Genomic DNA, 20,218 nt, shown 5'->3' with positions numbered 1-20,218 from the left:
TTCCAATTTGACGCTCAACCGCTAAATTTTTCTATCTTTTAAGGCTAACTGTTGAGCCCATTTAGACCCCAATGATTGGTGTTGACTCATTAGGGTTTTATCAACAGAAGTTAACTTAGGCCCGGTTCATACGTCGCATTTCTGCCGTGTCGAATTCAATTCAACGAATTAAATTCGGCAGAAATTCGACGTCTGAATCGGCTGCCGCATTTCTGCCGCACGTTCGACTAGTCTTGTCGCATTATCCGACAGAAATGCGACACCGATTCAAACGTCGAATTTCTGCCGTGTCGAATTTAATTCATACATTATGTTAATGTATTGAGCATGCGTAGACTGAGGCTAGCTATAAAAAGATGGCGTCACGAAGGGAAGAGACTTCAGATTCAGAAGAAGAAAGCTCTTTTTCTTTGTCTGACAATGAAAATTTGGCCCCGCCGAATAAAAAGAGACGAGGTAGAAAAGCGCAATGGCGAGATTGTCACGTCGCCGACAGGATCGATAAACTTGTGTTGCATTTTGATGAGACAAAATGAGAACAATCAACAGCAAAAGTTGAATTATTAGTCTAAGCTTTTCCTGAAGACGATGCAGCATATACTGTTGCATTGTCAGCCTCCTCCTTCGCCTTCCTTCAAAAACTTTTTGAAAAATAAAGAGCCTCCGTTTAGTATCTTCGTCCGCCATATTAGATAGTTACGTCTAGTTACGTAACCTTTGTAACATTTTTCCGCTGACGGACCTGCACCGCAGTATCAATTCAAAGAATTAAATTCGGTAGAAATTCGACGTATGAATCAGCTGTCGCATTTCTGCCGCACTTAATTGAATTGAATTCGACACGGCAGAAGTGCGACGTATGAACCGGGCCTTAGAACCAACTTACATATCATAATGAAGTACCACTCAGTAACCCTCATCAGATTCCCCACTCACCAGGGTTTCATTCCAAGGCAGAAAAATAGAGACGCAAAAGTGTCACGGTAATACTTACAAGAGCACGATATTCTACGCCGTTGGTCAAGTTGAAGTACGAGAAATTGTACGTGTTATTCTGAAGAAAAATGACAATAAAACCTATCATAGATCTCACCTAAATCATAGAACTCATTTTGCAATGTCTTTTGTATCCGAGCAACATGATTACGCCACTTGCAGCACCAAAATCATATAGAGCGTGCTTTTCATGAGTTGCATTTCTCAGTATTAATTACTGCCTTACTTTGACCTGATTCTATCTACTGTCTGCTGTTTATAGTATGATTCCCCTTTTCCTCTCTTATACAAGTACTGTTTTGTTTTAATTTATGGGAAAAAGGAATTTCACTAGAAGGGCGTCTAATAAGCTTGGTTACATGTTTTTCTTTCTACGTTTTCCCTCTTTGTTATAATCATTAAAACGGTTTGTAATCGTTGAAACGGAGGGGAAAAATCGAAGAAAAATAAAAATTAAAGAAAAAAGTTCATGGATTTCGAACGAAATATAAAATAACTTAGTGACTCCTCCGCCAAAGTTTAAATGAGTGTGTATGTGTAATATATCAAACAATGGTTTTGTTTGCAATTGGGTGTTGCTTATCTTACCGTTCCGTTTAAGCTTGCATTGACAATGTCTCTATGATGTCCTGTTATTGGAGAGCAGTGTGGGAGACATTCTAACAAAAAAACCCTTAAAGAAGTAAGCAATCATGTAGTCAATAAAAAGAAAGAGGAAAGAAACAGTCCTCAATTATTCACAGTATTAAATTACTATTAGTGGTGGAATCTTTTGTAAGTTTAGGGACGGTATTTGATTTCTCCTGTGTGTAATCAATTGAAACGATTTAAAGGCGAAATCGAAACATTGTGTAAATTGTTTTTTCAAAGTCTAATATATTTCGAACGAGCTTCATTTCAAAGATCTCCATTCTCTTGCATGTACTGTAAACTTATCAGCTAAGAGAGCATCAAATGAGTTGTTCTGAATTTTTATTGGTGCACGTGCATGGCGTATTTCTGCGGATTACCTACCTGCCTTAACACTGAGAAACAAACTCATTAAAATAGCCAACGTTTGGTTATCTAAAGAACACCATTGTCCACATAACTACAGATAATTACAGAGCTGTCATACTTGTTCACACTTATTACACTTGTTTATGTATTTCAGGAAACATACCTGAGAAAAAATATATTTTTCAATACAGTGTACGCTAAAGTCGACTTACTTAAAATACGCAGGTTTCTTTTCCCAGATTTCAGTGCTCCAAGTCACATGAGCAGTTGTTCTGTTTGTGTATAGTTTGTCCTCGAGTTGGTCGACACGAATGTAATCTGATTCTTTAAATTTGGAGGGGGGATCTAGTAAATCAAGACCATTGATTAATTTTTAAAATACACAACATTCGATAAACTGAAGCAATTTTGGTTCCTCAAAATATCCTGAATCAATGCCATTGTCCAGCGTGGAAAGAGTTTGTAACAATGATAGTTTTTTTTCGCGGTGAGTGCTATAATGATACAAAAATAAAGATTATGATAATGAAACTTTCGAGGTTGATCGTGAAATTTCGACAGCATACTACGAATATTCTTCAGGTTATGAGGTCGGCTAGAAACGCTTCACCCTATGAAGCGTTATGCTGCACTCTGATTGGCTGTTTTCGTTACCTTTTTCAGACAGAGCCTCCGGCAAAGTTTGAAATAATTGAAGAAGTTACAAGTAATTACATGAAGGTAGAGAATGAAGTGTTATTATTATTACTATTATTATTATTATTATTATTATTGTTGTTATTATTAACATTATAACAGGGTGTAGGGCGTCATGGATATTTGTGTATGCTATTGTTTCATTTTAAACGTCTGGAGTTTGATATATTGGATAATACTTACTTTCACAAAAACAAAATCCATGAATACAGTCTGTAAAGAAATGCAGTCGTGAATGTTGAGTCAAAACATTTGAAATAAAGTTTAATCAGTAATCAGTTTTCGTTAACCAGTCACAATTTATCGTCTGAGGGAGCGGGAGGAGAGGATTTTGGGAGATCACATGGTTTTAGTGGCAAAAGAGGGAGATCAGCTGACGCTAACGGAGTTTAAAGGGGGGGGGAAGAGATAGAAAAATAGACTGCTAATTAACTGCCAATGAGTGGGGGAGGGGTAGGGGGGGGAATCATAAGTACATTACGGAACCTTATTGGGGATCAGGTACATGTTATCGTGACACAACGAAAATCCTCTGACACCCCTCTCCTACAAGGGGATGAATAATGACTTGCTCCTTACGCAGCAATGAAAAATTAACACCACGCTTTAACTCATAAGGGATTAGTCCTTAGTATTGTTTGGCGAAAGTTGCTCCGATAGAAGCGCGCGCGCAAATACCAAATAGCTTTAGGTATTCCTTGGTTTCGAATGTCTCGTAACACTGACGCAAGTCGTTTGATATGAGGCAGGGAGCGCATACAAATAAATTCTCTTTCCTTCAGGATAAACATCCAATAACGGTAAACAACCCATAAGACCAAAGGTAACGTTCATCAGCCGTCAGTTCTTTATAGTTCCCCCTTTATAGTTTGTTGGCAACGACTTACACCCCTCCGTACCCCCCTGAAAACCATGTGATTCCCTCCCCAAAGTCCTCTGACTCCCCCACACGATACAAAGAGTTCTTTTGTACCAGTCTCTGTGGGACCAAATACCTGCATATGAGACTTTGCGCTTTTCTCCGTTCCCTTGAGAAAGGAGAACGGAGGTAAGAGATGGGTAAAATGAAGGAGGACGAGCTCAGACAGTTTTTCTGACATGATCTAAAGAATATCCCACACCAGTCGACTTCAATCAAAATTCATTGGTAAATTTAAAAAATTCTGACCTTTGTTGATTCATTTTGAGTTGTTTTTTCGATGAAAATAAAACTTGAAGATAGGCATACCTGGAATGTCGAAAGTTGCCGACGTTAAATACCCATCTTGAGAGAAAGTCGTTATCTGCAAACCACGGAGAAAATATGTATATCATGCAAGGCTTAGTATCACTCATTTGTTTCACTGTAGACAAGTGTTCAACAAAATTACTGACCTTAAAAACATAACTACATCCAAAATAAAACTGTTCGTTCTGTAACACGAAAACGTCATTTGTAACCTGCCGGTGAAGAGATCAAAATTCCCCATTAATTGCTTCATTGCATAATTTGAATCGGTAACAATGCTTCCTGCTCTTGATTTACAAGGTCCATTCTTTCAAAAACCGTACAACAGTAGCCACCCATAGAGGGTCTCAATGGGTTAAACCGTTGGCAGCTAAGCATAAAAAGAGTTAACCGCAAAAGATGTTTCTTTTGATAACAATGGAAAGAAATTAAGCGTAAGCTTTAAAAGGCCAAAACTTTAACCGTTAGCCGAAAAAGCGATCACCCCCTTAAGACCCTCACCATAATGAAACTCATGAGAGTTAACTAATTATTCCATATATGCTTCAAAGAACGGTAGTACATTCTCGTACTGGGAATAATTCAAACGTTGTTTTGTCGAGCGAGTGCTCAGTTTTTTCGTGGTGAAAATTTTAGCTGTCATTTTTCATTTTTATAGCCGCAGAAGGCAAGGGAAAGAGAGAAATCTTTTCTAAGAGGGTGAGTGATGGTCAAAAGGACGGAGAGAGGAGGAGGTGGGGCAAGAGACAATACTCTTTGATCTTGATTTATTTTATATTTACGTCATGTTTAATGAACATTTAACAAATAGATTCCAAGTTGCCGTGCATCTGTTCAGTAATAGATCACAGAGGACGTCAAAATGTGGTAAGAACATCAGTGACACACTCAGCTGTGCCTCGTGTGCCACTTTTTTGTTCTTACCACATTTTGACATCCTCTGTGATCTATTACTGAACAGATGCATGGCAACTTGGAATCTACTTGTTTTATGTAATAAAGAATTTAAAAAAGTTTTGATGATGACGTCATCTATACGTCCGTCCTCCAATAGATCATAAGAGAGAACTAATCAGAATGCGTGCATAACTAAGCTTATTATATAAATGTATATATATTACTATCCTTCATTTAGCGGGGGGGGGGGGGGGGGGGTTTCCTATGCATCTACGACAATCTATAATCTATTCATTAGATCAGCGATGGGTAAAATTACCGGATCCTGAGGCATCGGGTAGTGGAAATCTTCTGTAACACCATGTTTAAAACAATGCTGGCGAGGAACAGGTGATAACCTAACTTCAACAAATAATTCTCCATTTTCCAAGTCGAGAAGGTCGTGAAGGGCTGAAAAGAAGTGAGAAGAGATGTGATGCAATATATCATGACAGTGTGAATGTGTGGCTTGGCGCGACCTAAAGTGACATAGCGTGACAATGGTCAAGCTATGATACATACCGCCTTGTCGATGTCAAACGAGCCTCAGGTCTTTACACCTTAAGTGCTAATAAAAATGAGAAATTGACTGATCCATGGAATGGACGAACAACGCCTCAAAAAAATAATAATAAAAAGAAGAAAAAACACACACAAAAAACAGACAGTAATGGTACGTGGTACGTGGTACGACATAATGCAATCATAGCTCAAGTCCAACATTATTTGTCTCTTATGATCATGTCGAGACGTAATGCATTATAATATAATCTGATACAACACGTTATGTTCTAAGCTATATAACCTTCTCTAATGTCAACGTGAAATATTAAACTTGCCCCTCGGTATATAATTTTTTTAGTTACTTTTTTGAACTTACCACGTGGGAACTCCCAGTACAAAGAGGTGAACACTTTTGGTCTTTCAAATGGGATCGGTACCACCGTAAAGTTAAGGCGAACATTGAACATCCTGCATGGATAAAACTGAGTGGTATTTCCATGGGAAGATCTCTTCAGTTTTGGACAGGAGCCTGGGTGGACAATGGACAGCAACAAAAATTCGTTTTATGGTGCATCAAGAAATAAATCACTACGTAATTTATTAATTTGTTACATCAACGTGTTCAGTCAAGAGCCTTTGAACCGGCGACACTTTTTGTTTTGTTTTGTTTTTTTGTTTGTTTGTTTTTCTTTTTGCTGCATCCCTTTATTACCTACAAACTTTTCAAGATATAGATTTTACCATACTTAGTCAGTCTTATTGTGAAAAGAAGCAATCACTTGAGCTAAGCTTTAACAAGTTTAGGAAACATGAACAAACCAAACTGATCAACCACCAATGATAATTGATCTATATTTCTCTTTCATTTTTGTCACGTACAATCCATTCTTGTGCGCTCCAACTTTTCCCTTTTGCTTTCAGGGTTTTATGAATCTGAAGTATCGACTAGGATTTAAGATTTTCGACCTACTGTTTGTTTGGTACAGAGGACTTGAAGTCGAGAAATCTGATGTTCCCCAGAATGAAACTGCCGCTAAACGGAACGAGAAGTTAGCTATTTTTGTAACAAATTCTTCTGGGATGGTAAAAGTGGTGTTCGTCGTCTGCAAGATAATTTAAGATTAATAAACATGATTTCGAAAGAAATTTAAAGGTATGAAAACTTTACACGTGCTCGCACTCGAGTTCAAATGATCACCTTTATCTATTCTATTAAAGACCAATATGCGTAACTACTTACCGTATGATATTTCTGTATGTGTGGTAAAATAATAAATGGGTCAGTGATGTTTGTATGACGTGTGACCTCCAGGACGTATACCACAGGTGTGGCATTATACTTGGTGTGACTGTTACTTCTCCAGTCCAGTGTGAAAGTGAAATAACCGGACGAAAGCAAAATGGGAGCATCTGGAACTGGTGGTACTGTTGTGATGTTGCTTGCTTCAAAAGAGTACGGTGAAAAAAAAAACGTTTTAGAGGTATGCAGGACGATTATCGTTTACGACCTAATGTATGGTGTAGCTCGATTGCTATCAATTTCTCTGCATGGCATTTGCAAACCCTTTAACTCCTGGCTGTGATCAACTTGTAACTTCTCCCAAAAACATCCATTCCTTATCCAGCAAACAGGTGATGAAAATATGCAAACCAATCAGGCAGAAGTTGTTATCTTGATCTAAACGAAATTCTTATAGCTAATTTAGAGGGAGATGTATTGCAGCTAGACAGGAGAATTAACGATCAGATCTTGGGAATTAAAGGGTTAGTGAAGCGGATTTCGCCAGATTTTCAAAACCTTTCGTGACTACATTTCTGTTTTGTTCAATATTCAGACAAATGTTAGACATCTTTCTTACAAAAAAAATTACCAACTTAATAAAAATAAATTTGAAACGTTTCCGGAAGCTGGGCATTCGTCGATGATGCTTCTGTTTTTTCTTTTTTATTTGCATTGCTTGTAGGGAAGGTCAACATTTACATCTTGTTAAGTTTTATTTGGACGTCTACTGCGGTACTACTTGGTTTCCGTCAGTGACATCTGACATTAAAAATATCGAAGAAAAATAAAATCATCATTCATACTTACCCTGGGAAGAATTTACCGGAATCAACTGGGTACACGTTGCACTGCAAAGTTGCTTGTCTGAAATCTTAAAAGAAAGAATTTTAAAAACGTGATTTAACTTCGTTTTTCTTAAGAGCTCAAATTATGGCCTAAAATTCTTGCAAGTGGCAACATTTTTGCAATAACACCTGTTTTCCAAAAACAGACATGCCTTGACGCTTTCACTATCATGGTGTCTGTTTAATGCCATATGAACTGTGTTGTACCTTGAAATTTCTCCGTAAGTTAAAATTGGTTTCAATTTGAAATACGTAAACACAGATGAAGAAATAAGTATTTTAACTTGGCAACAAATTTTGGTACCCTAAAGAAGGTAACGAGGAAAATTGAAAACCGGGAGTAAAAAATGAATTTTTTTGCATACAACCGTGGAACTAAGCAGTCAGATATTGAATGATACCGGCCCGTAATTGATCATCACATGAATTTTTGTGAGCGTGACCGTAGTCTCTGCAAACAAATGTTACTGAGGGAAATGTCAACAAAATTCAAATAACCAATCTCCGGGACAGGCGAAAATGATTTATCATTTCATCTTCTATCCCACTTGTTTACTCAAACAAAAATGAACATCATTCAAGACAATTTTCGATTTCTGTTTCAATAGTGTCCAGAACCAAGAAATAAAAACATTTTAGCAAAATTATTCAGAGCAGCCAGGTACGTTCATTCCCGTCTTTTGTTGTTACTAATTTCTATATGAAATTCATGTTAATGTCACGGCTGTTGGGCATGATTAAGATGCTTTTCTAATTAACTCAAATTCCCGATCAGTCAGAGTTTCTAGGAAATGATAATTTAAGGAAGCTGAGCTTTCCTTTGTCGAGAACCAGAAGTAGCAAATGAACCCGGGAATAAAACTGTCTTATAGTTTTGAAAGGCATGTTCTGTTTGTTTTGTTGATGTGTCTATTCATGAGTCACAATTACGGAATATCAGTCCGAACCGACTTTTTTGTCACTTGGTATTGCTCATAAATTCTCAAAGCTCTGACTTAAAATCGATAACAGTTGTATGTAACGTTTCCACTAAAGATATCGATTTTTTATTACGTTTCCTCTTGCTCTAAATCCTGGGTCACGTTTCAGTCGAACGTGATCAAAGTCACTAATTCCTGTCGCTCTAAAAAACTATAGTTAATTACTCTTAACGTCCGCCAAGTCGATCAGCGTTATGGAAACATCAAACATCAAGATTGTAACTGAGATCGGTAAAATTTCCGCAGTCTCATCCTACATTATGCATTTAGTTATTGAGTAGAGAAAACAGTGACAAAAACAATACATTGCCATTGCGAAAACAGATTTGTTTAGCAATAGTATGGGACTATGCGGAAAATTTTACCCTGAGATTACACACTTTGATCGCTTGCTAACAAGAATGCCGATTGATTAAATATTCAACTTGCTCTCGGAAATATTTCTATGTTCTATGCATATGCAATATGCAGAATTTTGAACATCATGGACGTTCACAATTCAGGAATGACCACACTTGTCGTAACAATGTTGCAATAAGTGCGGAAACAGTTCCTTACCTTTGCAACACAGCTCTTGCAGCATTCCGCTATTCCTAAGCTTTCGCAAGAACCAAAGTTATACCAATGGGCGGTAAAGAGCAACAGGATCACGCTATTTACGGCTGTCATGGCTTCCCTGTATGAGACAAAAACAGAATAAGATTGTTACGAAACAAAAGCGTGAGATTTTTGACGTAGTTTTAACATTATTTACCCAAGAGCTCGAGCGTTTCGACCATGCGTTAAATTAACACTCTCAGCCGTAATATATATTAATCTTACAAGAGCTTGCTATCCTACCGTCAATGAATAACATTTCTTTGACTTGTTTTCAAGTACTCTTATACCTGAGAAGTGATGAATAATAAAAGTATCCGGTAATATTGAGCTTCGACTTGACTTGGTAACCCACAAATGCGTCACAAAATCTGCAAATTCACGTTCACCTCTGAAAGTTCTTCAATCTTTTGTCGTCTTATTGATAGTGAGATATTACATGCGAAGGTTATTTTGTTCTGTTGTAATAATCATTAACATGCGAGTCACGCTCTTATCAGTACAAAAATAAACTGCAAATTGAAAATTGACCCTAATTTAAAAGGAATGCTATGTTCCACTGAGTCGCAGGAATTTTCGTGCCTCTTAACAGCCTCCCAGCCCCCCCCCCCAGCCCCCCTTCCCCCCCCACACACGCTCTCGACCGCAAAAAAAAAAAAGAAAAAAAAAAAAAAAAAAAAAAAACTGTGAACTCAGCCCATCGCGGAAACGAGCAATCTTCGTGCCGACCAACACAATCAGTAATTTTTCCTTGAAAAAGGAGAGAAATACATACCTGTTAAAGTTTAACACCAAATCTAATCTAAGGTTTTCTGCGGTGAGTTTGAAGAAGTGTAACAAAATAAGAATATCAATGTCATCAATGATATTACTTTCACATGCTTTGCAATATTAAAATATTGTTCGAAAAAAGTTGCTATTAACGGCGGCGACAGTGGTTTAACATCGAATAAAATTGTTCAGCAAAGCTGCCTGACAGCTTGTAGATGCTTCGTAGCTTCTATTTAATAGGCTACTTAAAAAAAAAAAAAATAAAACACCAGCTAACGTCACTAAAGGAAAAGATTCCCTTCTAGCTCACACTCAAAGACTGATTTTAAGAAGAGTATATCTTTGCAAATGTAAACATGAAAAAGTTCTTCATACGTTGAACGAAAATTCTGTCGTCTGATTTCCTAATTGCGCGAGAGATGACAAGTTGAATATATCCATTTGAGTGACGCTTTTTTTTTAGCAATTGTAAATACTTTGTCGAATGTATGGCTGTCTGGAAAATATTTTGGCAGTTTATCTTGCACAGTGTAATGAAAAGTAAGTCTAGAAATGCTTTATAACCATTTTGCTACGCTGACCTCTCTAAGATTCGTCTCAATGCTGCTTTTTACATATGTGGTTGTCTGATTAAACAATGATTCGCATATGTGAATCTTTGTTTAAGCAGACGAGCGGAACACTCTGGTAATATTAACTAAAATATTTATGTCAAGAATATCAGTGGGCGACCTTTTAGTCCCATCCACATATTAGCCTTGCGCTGAAAGCCTCTAAATACCCTATTTCGAATTTGCTGTCGCTACTCTACTGTAGAAGAAACAACAATTAAAACCGATTTATAGAACTGGTAACTTTGGTGGTCATAATAGCTACTAAAGACACTGTAAATCTCAACTTAAACAAAGTGTGTCAGCACTACTGCCATACGCTCAATAAATATCCCAAAGATATACCGGAGCTTACCTATTTAAAATTTTCGCCCGTTAAAACGTGGTGTTTGCTAACCAAGTAAAGTCCGTTCGCTCCCTTACATCTGTATCATATTTTTAAGATATCCGACCCTTTTCAGAAAATATTTGAGTGTTGTGATTGACATATCTGCTACGTCATAGAATAAACCCACGCTTGGTGTTCAATACTTTTAAAATTGTAGTAAAGAAAATGCTTTTTTTACCGGATCCTGAAACAAAACGCCTTCTAAAGCAAATGACCGAGCAGAAAGTGACTTCCTCTTGACGTTTTAGCAAATCACATATTTTTCTCCAGGAAATTACGGCTTCAACGCTGATTTTTTAAAATAAATTCTTTGAATTAAATAATCACTTGTTGTAAGGAATGCCGTTTTATTTTGTAATTTAGTATATTCATGTCATTTTAACCTCCAAATCATCTTTAGATATCAAGCGAATGCGATTGGAGGATTTTAATTAATAGTATGATCGAAGAGGCAACAACTTCAGCTATAGTAAACATGCAATAAGCGCGTTCCGCTCTCTGCTTCACTTCCCTCAGACGCTTCGAGTGTATCAAAAATTTAAAAAGGGGAATTATTTCGGAAAGTATGGGTGTTTGAAATAAATGATCGACCCATCGCTCTTTAGCAGGGCTTATAGGATCTTATTTTTATTTTCAAATTAGAGACACAGGACTCAAACAAAGACCCCATGTATTGACTATCAGATTTGATATAAAACTAAAATTCGTTTTTTAGCGCTCGCGTATTCGAACTTTTGTAAAAGTTCTATTGATTTTTCTATGTGCTTTTTAGGATTTTCTGGTGCAGAATTGTAGAGATCTTTTAATGGGTATGAACTGTTAGCAGAAAATAAGATTATTTTGATTTTATCAACGTAGTTTATAATCTGGCCACCGTAAAGAGTTTCAAAGCTGACTTTTTGAGCGTCATAGCGTTCGTCAGAGCGAATGACGAAGGGCTGACGCTTGAAATGTAAACTTTGAAATTCTTTACAGTGGCCAATTTACATTATCAACTCGGTTGACAAGCCAAAATTATCTTGTTGTTATCCTCCTCCACCGACATAGCACCACAGTTACTTTAGAAACTTATTCCCTTTTTGAACACAGAAAAGACAAGACAATTTTTAGTAACACTAAAAACGATGAAAATAAAATATTGGGAAATAAGGAAAACTTATTTGTTAAGCAAGGTTTAGAGAAGTGAAACACTATACCTCTAAAGCGCTAATCGCCAGAATTAAATCGCCAGAAATGCAAATCCTTAATCGGAAAAATGACATATGACACTAATCTCGCAAAATATAACACGGGGCTCGCCAACTCGCAAGTACTTCTAAGGACTACTCGATACTACAAGAGACTGTCGGCGAATAACTTACCCGTAATCAAGGCTCCAGAAACTATTACCAAACGAACCTTTCATTTTTCTTAAGCTTATCACTCGCCTGGGCTTGTTTCCCAAACTTTAATTTCATATATATTGTCATGAATTGTTAACTGTCTGTAGGATTATTGGCGCCATATGATGCAATTGTAATCTGCACTATCTTCATTTACGTGTCGCATCTATTCTTTATTGACATTTAATCAAACACTAACGCATTTCTCATAAAAATAAAGTTTTGCCATTTAGAAAAAAGAAATAATGATTGGTTTTCTAACGGAGGCGTGAATAATTCATATTTTATTATCTGCGCAACAGGCTTTTAATGCAAGTCTTGATATGTCCGATAGATCACAAAGTCAAGTAAGAAAATCTTTGTTAGTTGCGTGAACTCGTTTGAAACGTCTCGTTCTATTTCATGCACTTAGCCTTCGGTGCTTCAGTTCCACCTGCCGTTAATGTTTCAAGCATCGGGTGTGCACTATAAAATTTAATCACAGTTTGCATTTTTCCAGTGTTAGCCTCTAAACTCTTTACGGTGGCTAATTCACGTTTTCAACTCAGTTGACAACACTAAATTACCCACACGTATTTTTAATCCATAAATTTTATCAATCTAGTTGGCTACAAGAAAGCGGCTAATTCGCCTCTGATAGCACTGTACTTACCTTTTTGCTTCGATAGATAACAAGGTACCGAATAAGTCTTGAAAATTATCTCTGTCATGTTTAAATTCATGCATTTAAAAATGTTCAATCAATAATGATTGACGTACAATCGCTAATTAATGTTTCATTCCGTCAAACTCTTTTGATTCAGACTAGGATGATGGAAGAAGAAGAAGAAAAAAAAAGGTGAGCTCTGAGCCTCAGGTATTGCAGTGGAAATAGGCTAGGGGTAAGGATCGCATTTGTCACAAACTGTTGTGATCAGTTTGCGAAAGAAGTCTAGTCCAGAGAACCAGTCCAGAAGACCAGTCCAGAGGACCAGTCCAGAGGACCAGTCCAGAGATCCAGTCCAGAGGTCCAGTCCAGAGGTTCATTCTAAAGGTTTAGGAGTTTTTTTGACTTGAAGTGCTCCTACTAAGACATCACTAGCTGCATTTCATTTCTGCAAAACGAACATCAAAGCTTCTTTTGTTCAGAAGCTTTCGGGAAAGGCTAGAACCCGATGGAGCCATCAAAAATGTTTACCAGCGAGTAAAAAAAGGAAATTTTGTCTAGATACGAAAAAGATTTTGCAAAGCTGCCGCAATTCATCTTATTTTTTTTAGCACAAAGCGATATGATTATAGACGGATTGATAGTCCATCATACATATACGTGTAGGTAACCCCACTAACTCCAGTATTTCGCAGGTTTCCCTGAAAGTTTACCGGGATTCATTTATAATCCCAGGCCCCACTGGATGAATCTCTATTATATGCGATGGATAGCGCAGTAGGTTTTCTTAACGCTTAGTCGCTGGAAGGTGATTTTATCCGTTGGATAGCGTTATCCGTTCTTCGCACAACTTAACCCAGATTGAAGAGCGATACTATAAGAGATAAGTGTCCTGTCTGAAAGAGCGAAATCGAAAAACGTACTCAATGACCAAACAAGGCTCAAAACTCGAATATTACAATCCAAAGTCCAAGGCACTAACAATTAAGCACCGTCTGTCCTTGAACAGTCAGGGCAAGGAAACCACTTAAAAGTTAATCTCAAGAATTGTCAAAGCAAGGTCAAAAATTCGATTTTCATGTTTAAAGGGACAAGTCCTATTTTCAAATTGACCAATAATGTGAAAATGTACCTACCACTTTCTCAACACTTACTGTGTTCGCAACAAAAGAGTGACGAAGAAATACACTGTAAGTTGCTATAAAATGCGTTGGAGCGCACAATCCGAAGGTCTGAGGTTCAGCATCTTATATTATGGAGAATTTCTTTCTCTCCAACTTGTGTCAAGTTGAAGGAACATCTTTCTTTACGACTCTATGCGTCCTTGTTGTTACATGATCTTCTTGTTCGTGTTTTGACAAGAAGAACTTTAGTGCGTGCAGTTTAGTTTGCACAGTGTATTCTTATCCTAGCGATCGGTAAACATCAATTGTGAAGCCTATTGAATGTTGACCTTTGCTAAATATTACGGTGACAAAGCTTTCAAAGAGAGGAACAAAAAATATGTCGCCTTTATGGAAGTTTAACATTAATTATTTTCTCGGTTCTTACACAAGGTGAATCTTCTCCAGAAGTTGTACCGTCATTGAGGTTTCACAGTTCTGTTCGAAGAACTTGTTAAGGAAAAATAGAGCTCGGATTTCGTTAAGGAGAAGACCGTCTCCTTTTTTCGTTATGAATGTACTTAGTCTCAATGAAGTGAAAATTTTGGCAATTTTCCCTTAGAAGATAAAGAAATGGTTTATATTTTAGGAACAGAATAATCTCGTACTTAAAACATTTATAACTGCAGTAAAAACCGAGGGCAAAATAGGAGATCATAGGAACCCTCGCGAACTTGTCGTTTAGGGGCAAATTGATACGACGTAGTTGATGTCTAGGCGCACTGCTTGTGTTGGATCTAAGCATTACCTTAAAGACTGGCGTTAAAGATAAAAGCCTAATAGGGTAATTGCAATCAAAGTATTGAAAATCAGAAAAAAGCAATTGAAAAATCCAACGGTACTTCCTGCAAATGAATTTATTCCCCTCATCCTACATTGCAGTCAGGCGCTAGTTACAACTGATCTACGGAGCCATCTTTGAGACATCCCGTTGATTAAAATGTCTGACTATTAATTTTGGGAAGCAGTTGTGGGAAACTCATTTTTTCTTTTAAGGGTTCCGAAAAAAATTATGATAAGCGCTGTAAAAGTAAAGAAAATAGGGCGTAGTAACTGAAGAGTGATAGTGTAGAAGCCGTAAAGGATGAGTTTTGTTAATAACCTCAGACCAATCTTGGCCTCTTTCTATCGGCGCTTTGACCCCGAAGAATAACTGGCATCTAATTTATCGTTACGTACTTTATCACTTTCAAATCACGCATTAAGGTCGCGCGAATAAATGAAATGATCACCAGCTAAACCTGCTAAAGAAGCTCTTGATTGATAGACAAAATTCTCGTTGTCAGCACCTTAGAAAATGCACAGAGAACAGGATAGAGAAGAGAAGAGAAGAAAGAGACCCTATGTAAAGTACTTTAAACGCGCTAAACTGATCTCGTCAATCGAAATTATACGTTTCTTCTTCTGTCATCAGAATTAGCAGACCAATTTCAAAGAACGATATGGAACTGATTTACAAGTACGTGTCCTTCTTCCAAAATGTTTTCCTTAGAGTTAGATAAATATGTCAGAATATGGCATGCAAAATTGATAGTTGACATTGACAAACGATGGATCTTGTTAACAGTGGTAGAAAGGCTGAAAAATCTACTCTTTCGAGCTCGGAAGTCATGAAAAAATTTGATGTTGCAAAGTCATTTGTTAACACCAGCCTGGGAAAGCAGAAGATTCGGTCCGTATCCCGTTTTAACCCGCTCCTCGATCCTGAGGCTGGGTAGATTATTATCTCGTTGTAACCAAGCAACCGATTCATGTGAAAATAATTATTTTACTGTGATATCTTCATTCAATTCGTATTGTCAAGTTAGTGGTTAAACATGTCAAAAGTCCACCAAAACTATTCAAACATGATTTCAAGAAAGCCGGACACGAGCCAGCTGGATTAAAAAATAATCTTATTTTGTTCTTAAGAACTTATTGAGTCTTGCCGCGCCATTTGATGTCAAAGGTAGGAATGTTTACCTTGAAGATTCGCTAGGAACATTTCAAGTCTCACTTTGTACTTCATCTATATTCCATATCTTATTTCATTACAGTCACCCTGTGCAAATTCAATTCAAATTTGGAGTATTAATTTACGAGCCGTTCAAGCTGCAATTTAAAAATGTCTACAAAACTTATTGCTTTCTGAAGGTCTGTGTAATTTCATTGTTGATGCATGATAGCGGAGTTCCTGAGCCGAACAGATACAATTTAGCGAATACTCTTTAATAACAATCGATGTGAGGGGTTTACCTCTTGTCTTTGATTATGAAAAAAACTTGTATGAATTAATTCTTTAGGTTTTTTGATTTGCGACAAAATGCCAGTGAAAATGGATGAGAAATACAGAACAGCGAAATGAAATGCAACTTTCTTTACTTGGTCCGCTCGAAGGTTGTTATGTAAAGGGTTTTGAAAAAACTAACAGAAAGGAACTTGAGTCATCTATGTAAGTGGCGTAACCTATTTGGAACTAAATGAGACGGCGAAAAGCTTTGGTTTCGATATTGAATTTTAAAAAAAACTACTTACCAAATTTTTTGAAAACTTCGCCGTTAACTGGGTATATTATGATCGTTGCATGGTTCTCATCCTGAATGTCGTCTGGAAAGTTTTGTGAACATTCCTCTCAGGTATCATGTAATAATTTGCATGTTAGCGGCACATTTGAAAAAAAAAAGACATGGTTATATGTGAAACCCCTGAGGGAGTGGTCCTTGTTTACCGCCTTGAGAATGAGGAGGGGGGGGAGGAGGGGGTGGGGTTTAAAGGAATTTGGTTGTGTCACAATAAAAGTCACGTGATCCCCCCATTAGGCTCTGTACTCTTGTTTTGTCTTCCATTCATTGGCAGTGGACTGGCAATCAATTCTCTATAGCCCCCCTCCCCTCCCCCCCCCCCCTTCATACTCTGTTGGCGACGACTGACATCTTAAAGTTTCCTCTGTTCCCACCGAAAACCAAGTAATCTTCCCAAAATCCTCTCCTTCCCCACCCCACAGGTAATCAAAAATAACTGGTCTCTTAAAAAAGTACTACTTGTCCTATCGAAAATTAAATTGAGGTATTATTTTTGAGGATAACAGTAAACGTATGGATTTCAAGTGATTGCCGGATGCCTGTGTACCTTTAAAAAGAACCAAACAACTAAAAACTGAAGGGCTAACACTCGAAACGTCAGCTTTTAAACTCTTTACGGTGGCCAATGGACGTTATCATCTCAGCTGAGAAAGCAAAATTACCCTGTAATACTCTCACACCGACGAAGCACCACAGTTTCTTTAGAAATTTACCTCCCTTAATTTATTTAATAAAAAATTAATCATTAGCAGTTTTCAGGGCGGAAAAGTGAATACAACAACAGGCTTGGGCATCATGCCAGCCTTCAAGATTTGTGTGTCAGTTCAAGTACAACCTCAAGTGTTAAATAGAACTAGTTTTTTGCCATTATTTTCATTCGAGATCTCCCATTATTTTATCTTTCTTCAGAGATTTTTTTATGCACTGGAAATGATTAACACTTGTTAGTGTATATCCCATGTGTTAATAGAGCTTTTCGCGCGCGCTGATTGGCTATTTCGTAAGTGATTAGCGATTACTATTTACTTCCGAGCTGCCAAAGAGACAACATCGCGAATCAAGAGTTTAATTTCCAACCATCTTACGGGATATTGACGGAAATAAACTTATTTTTGGCATCTGTACAATAAAATAATTACGGTATTCACCTCTGTGTCGGTGAAAGTGGTAGACACCATTTTGATTAAAAATTGTTCAACAATTCACCTAAAAGACCTCAACCATACACCTTCTAAATAAGGTTTTTTTTTATTTTAAACGAACACGGATGACAATTTCGAGACATTTTTTTTCCCTTTTGAGTAGACTTTGTTTATTCAACAGAGGAAGTCATAACATCGATAGACATCAAACCAGCAAATAACTTCCGTTATCATCTTTAAGTGCCAAAAATGGCATGATTGCATTTTAGTTACTTCTAATCATTGTTTGGTCTAAGGAAAGAACGATGCGTTTCAATAAAAACTAATTATTTTTTTCGAACAGTAATGCAAGAAAAGTCCTCCCATGAGTTATTATATTACGAAATATGTGATTGATTTAGTTTATAGCGGTTGTCATGGTGTCCATGGCAACAGAAGCCATCATATGAGTCATGGTTTGTATTAGTTCCTATGGTGTACATGCGCTTTTTTCCGCCTTGATGTCAAGTTTCTGCGTAACTACCCTCATGTGCGTAATTCCTGTCATTGCCATGACTCATCTGATTTCAGAAGTTCACTTAGCTTTGACAATCTCGAATAATTAATTTTACCAGCTTACTGGGAAATGAAGCATTAATTCAAAATGGACCACCAACTTCTTTTGTGGATACCGTACTGCATGCAATCCACAACAGAATTGAAAAACCTGAGCTCGATTAAGGTTAAATGTTACCATACATAAAATAATTAAAGAGGAAAAATTCTGTGTTGGGAATTTAACATTAAACTACGGTTGTCATCTACAGTACGTTGCTTCGGTGTTTCAGATCAAGACATTACCCGTTTTATGAATCGCATACAAATACAAAGCAAGAGAGACAACTTCTAAGGATGAATAATAAATAAATGTCACTTCGCGACAATGCGGAACGACTGAAAAATAAGATAAACGAAAGTAGTTGGCACAGCAACAAAAACACGCATAACTCAGTTTCATAAATTTCGATGTAGAATTTTCTGACGGCTCGAATTGAGCTGAGTTGATTCAAGAAATTTCGGTTTCCACATTAGACGCAGCCAGATAACTTTCAATTGTGCGCACACAGCTATTAGAAGACGCTAGATATCCAGTTTTCAATTCTGATAGCGCCGGTTTAGTTTTCCTGAGTTAAAAAACATATAATGCTACAGCAATTAGGCAACTTACCAAAGAGGGTAAAACTTGCTTTTCGTCCTTCACTGTTCGACTCGAAAAAGTTTCTCTCCTCTTCGCAAATGTATATTTGCGTCAGTACTGGCGGAGTCTTTGGATTTATCAGTTTGGGAAATCGCCTATGACATAGCGAGGACAAGTATCTGTCAGACTCTTACGCCGTAATAGTTATTATAACGGAAATGAACATCTTATGACACCCAAAGACAGGTGAGAACAAGGAGCAGACAAGAGGATATTTACAAAACCTAAAAGTTTATGGGCAAAGAGCAAGATAAAAAAAGTCCTCAGGAGAATATCGCTCAAGAATTTCAAAATTAAAAAATGTTTTTAAATACTGATATTTGTTTTTTAATATATTTTTGCAATGAAAGTACACAATGATAAGTAATTTTCCGATGCATTCGCAATCAAGATGCTTAAACTACACACGCCACCATACTCACGCAATGTAGAAACTAAGCAGCCAGTTCATTCAATGTTTTGCATGGGCAAAGAAAGTTAAATTCAAGACAAATAATCAAACGATTTTATGGCAGAGTAGCAAAGATGTTTGGAAGAAACTTCTGTCAATGCCAGTCGCAAAATCTTCATACTGCAGTTCGAACAATATAGAGCCACAAGATTTCATTTAAAAGCTATGCAATCAAAGAACAAACTAATGCCTTGCAATAGTCTTTCAATCAAAATATAAGCAATCTCGTCAAATAGAGGTCACCTGAAATTTAAAACTTGGTTACTTGTGGCGAAGACGAACCCAATGTGCAGAGAATCCAGGTGGTGGAACCTTTCGTGAAAATTTAAAAACTACAGGAATAAGTGGTCCACTCAAACTAACATCGATAAAAGCAAAAACATTTCACTGAAAAGTTAGAGATTTACTATGTTCTCAGTTAACAACGTATTTATTAGAAAGAATCTTCGAGGAAATATTTGGGAGATGACAACGTCAACAAATTAAAGGTCAGGACGTCCGGCAACGCCTTAGGAAAGGGTTGGTTGGGTTAATCCGGATTCAAACTAATCCATGTTGTTATTCTAAACGTCGATTATTTTCAATGACTTTAAAAAAATGGAAAATTATTGAGGTTGTTCATGTCGAGATGTAAACGTTATAGCTTCACAGTGCTAAATTCTCGATTTTTATTAACACAAGACATCATACTTTGACATTAAACCTCACACCAGAGCATTGGGTTCCGCGCTCTTTTAAGTAGATCCTTGGAACTACGAGGTTCCATTCCTCATGGGGACTCAGAGTTTTTCTATGTTCCACAC

At 37.1% G+C, this 20,218-nt stretch overlaps 1 protein-coding gene across 9 annotated transcripts in view; it reads right to left on the bottom strand.

Annotated features, from left to right (window-relative positions):
* The window catches only part of LOC131791737 (uncharacterized), a 30,374-nt gene extending 11,315 nt beyond the window's left edge, over positions 1-19,059 (bottom strand). For 2 of the 9 annotated variants that reach the window (XR_010718962.1, XM_066173314.1), the window contains exons 1-13: positions 9,354-9,561; positions 9,025-9,142; positions 7,449-7,512; positions 6,600-6,802; positions 6,330-6,462; positions 5,736-5,888; positions 5,136-5,266; positions 4,066-4,131; positions 3,920-3,974; positions 2,875-2,904; positions 2,208-2,340; positions 1,585-1,669; positions 995-1,054 (exon numbers count right to left, since the gene is read on the bottom strand). Coding sequence is in view for 8 of the 9 variants with exons in the window: in XM_066173314.1 (XP_066029411.1) it covers positions 995-1,054; positions 1,585-1,669; positions 2,208-2,340; positions 2,875-2,904; positions 3,920-3,974; positions 4,066-4,131; positions 5,136-5,266; positions 5,736-5,888; positions 6,330-6,462; positions 6,600-6,802; positions 7,449-7,512; positions 9,025-9,135 (1,224 nt within the window). In the remaining variant the exon portion in view is untranslated. Of the gene's footprint in view, positions 1-994; positions 1,055-1,584; positions 1,670-2,207; positions 2,341-2,874; positions 2,905-3,919; positions 3,975-4,065; positions 4,132-5,135; positions 5,267-5,735; positions 5,889-6,329; positions 6,463-6,599; positions 6,803-7,448; positions 7,513-9,024; positions 9,143-9,220; positions 9,562-10,800; positions 10,871-13,997; positions 14,161-18,934 lie in introns of those variants that run through there. The other 7 variants (XM_066173318.1, XM_066173321.1, XM_066173320.1 and 4 more) reach the window with 7 other exon arrangements.
* Positions 19,060-20,218: the final 1,159 nt, after the last annotated feature.

The sequence above is a fragment of the Pocillopora verrucosa genome, chromosome 10, assembly GCF_036669915.1.
Source record: "Pocillopora verrucosa isolate sample1 chromosome 10, ASM3666991v2, whole genome shotgun sequence".
Classification (NCBI taxonomy): domain Eukaryota; kingdom Metazoa; phylum Cnidaria; class Anthozoa; order Scleractinia; family Pocilloporidae; genus Pocillopora; species Pocillopora verrucosa.
Note: the sequence above shows the minus strand (reverse complement) of the source record. Positions and strands in the feature narration are given on the sequence as shown.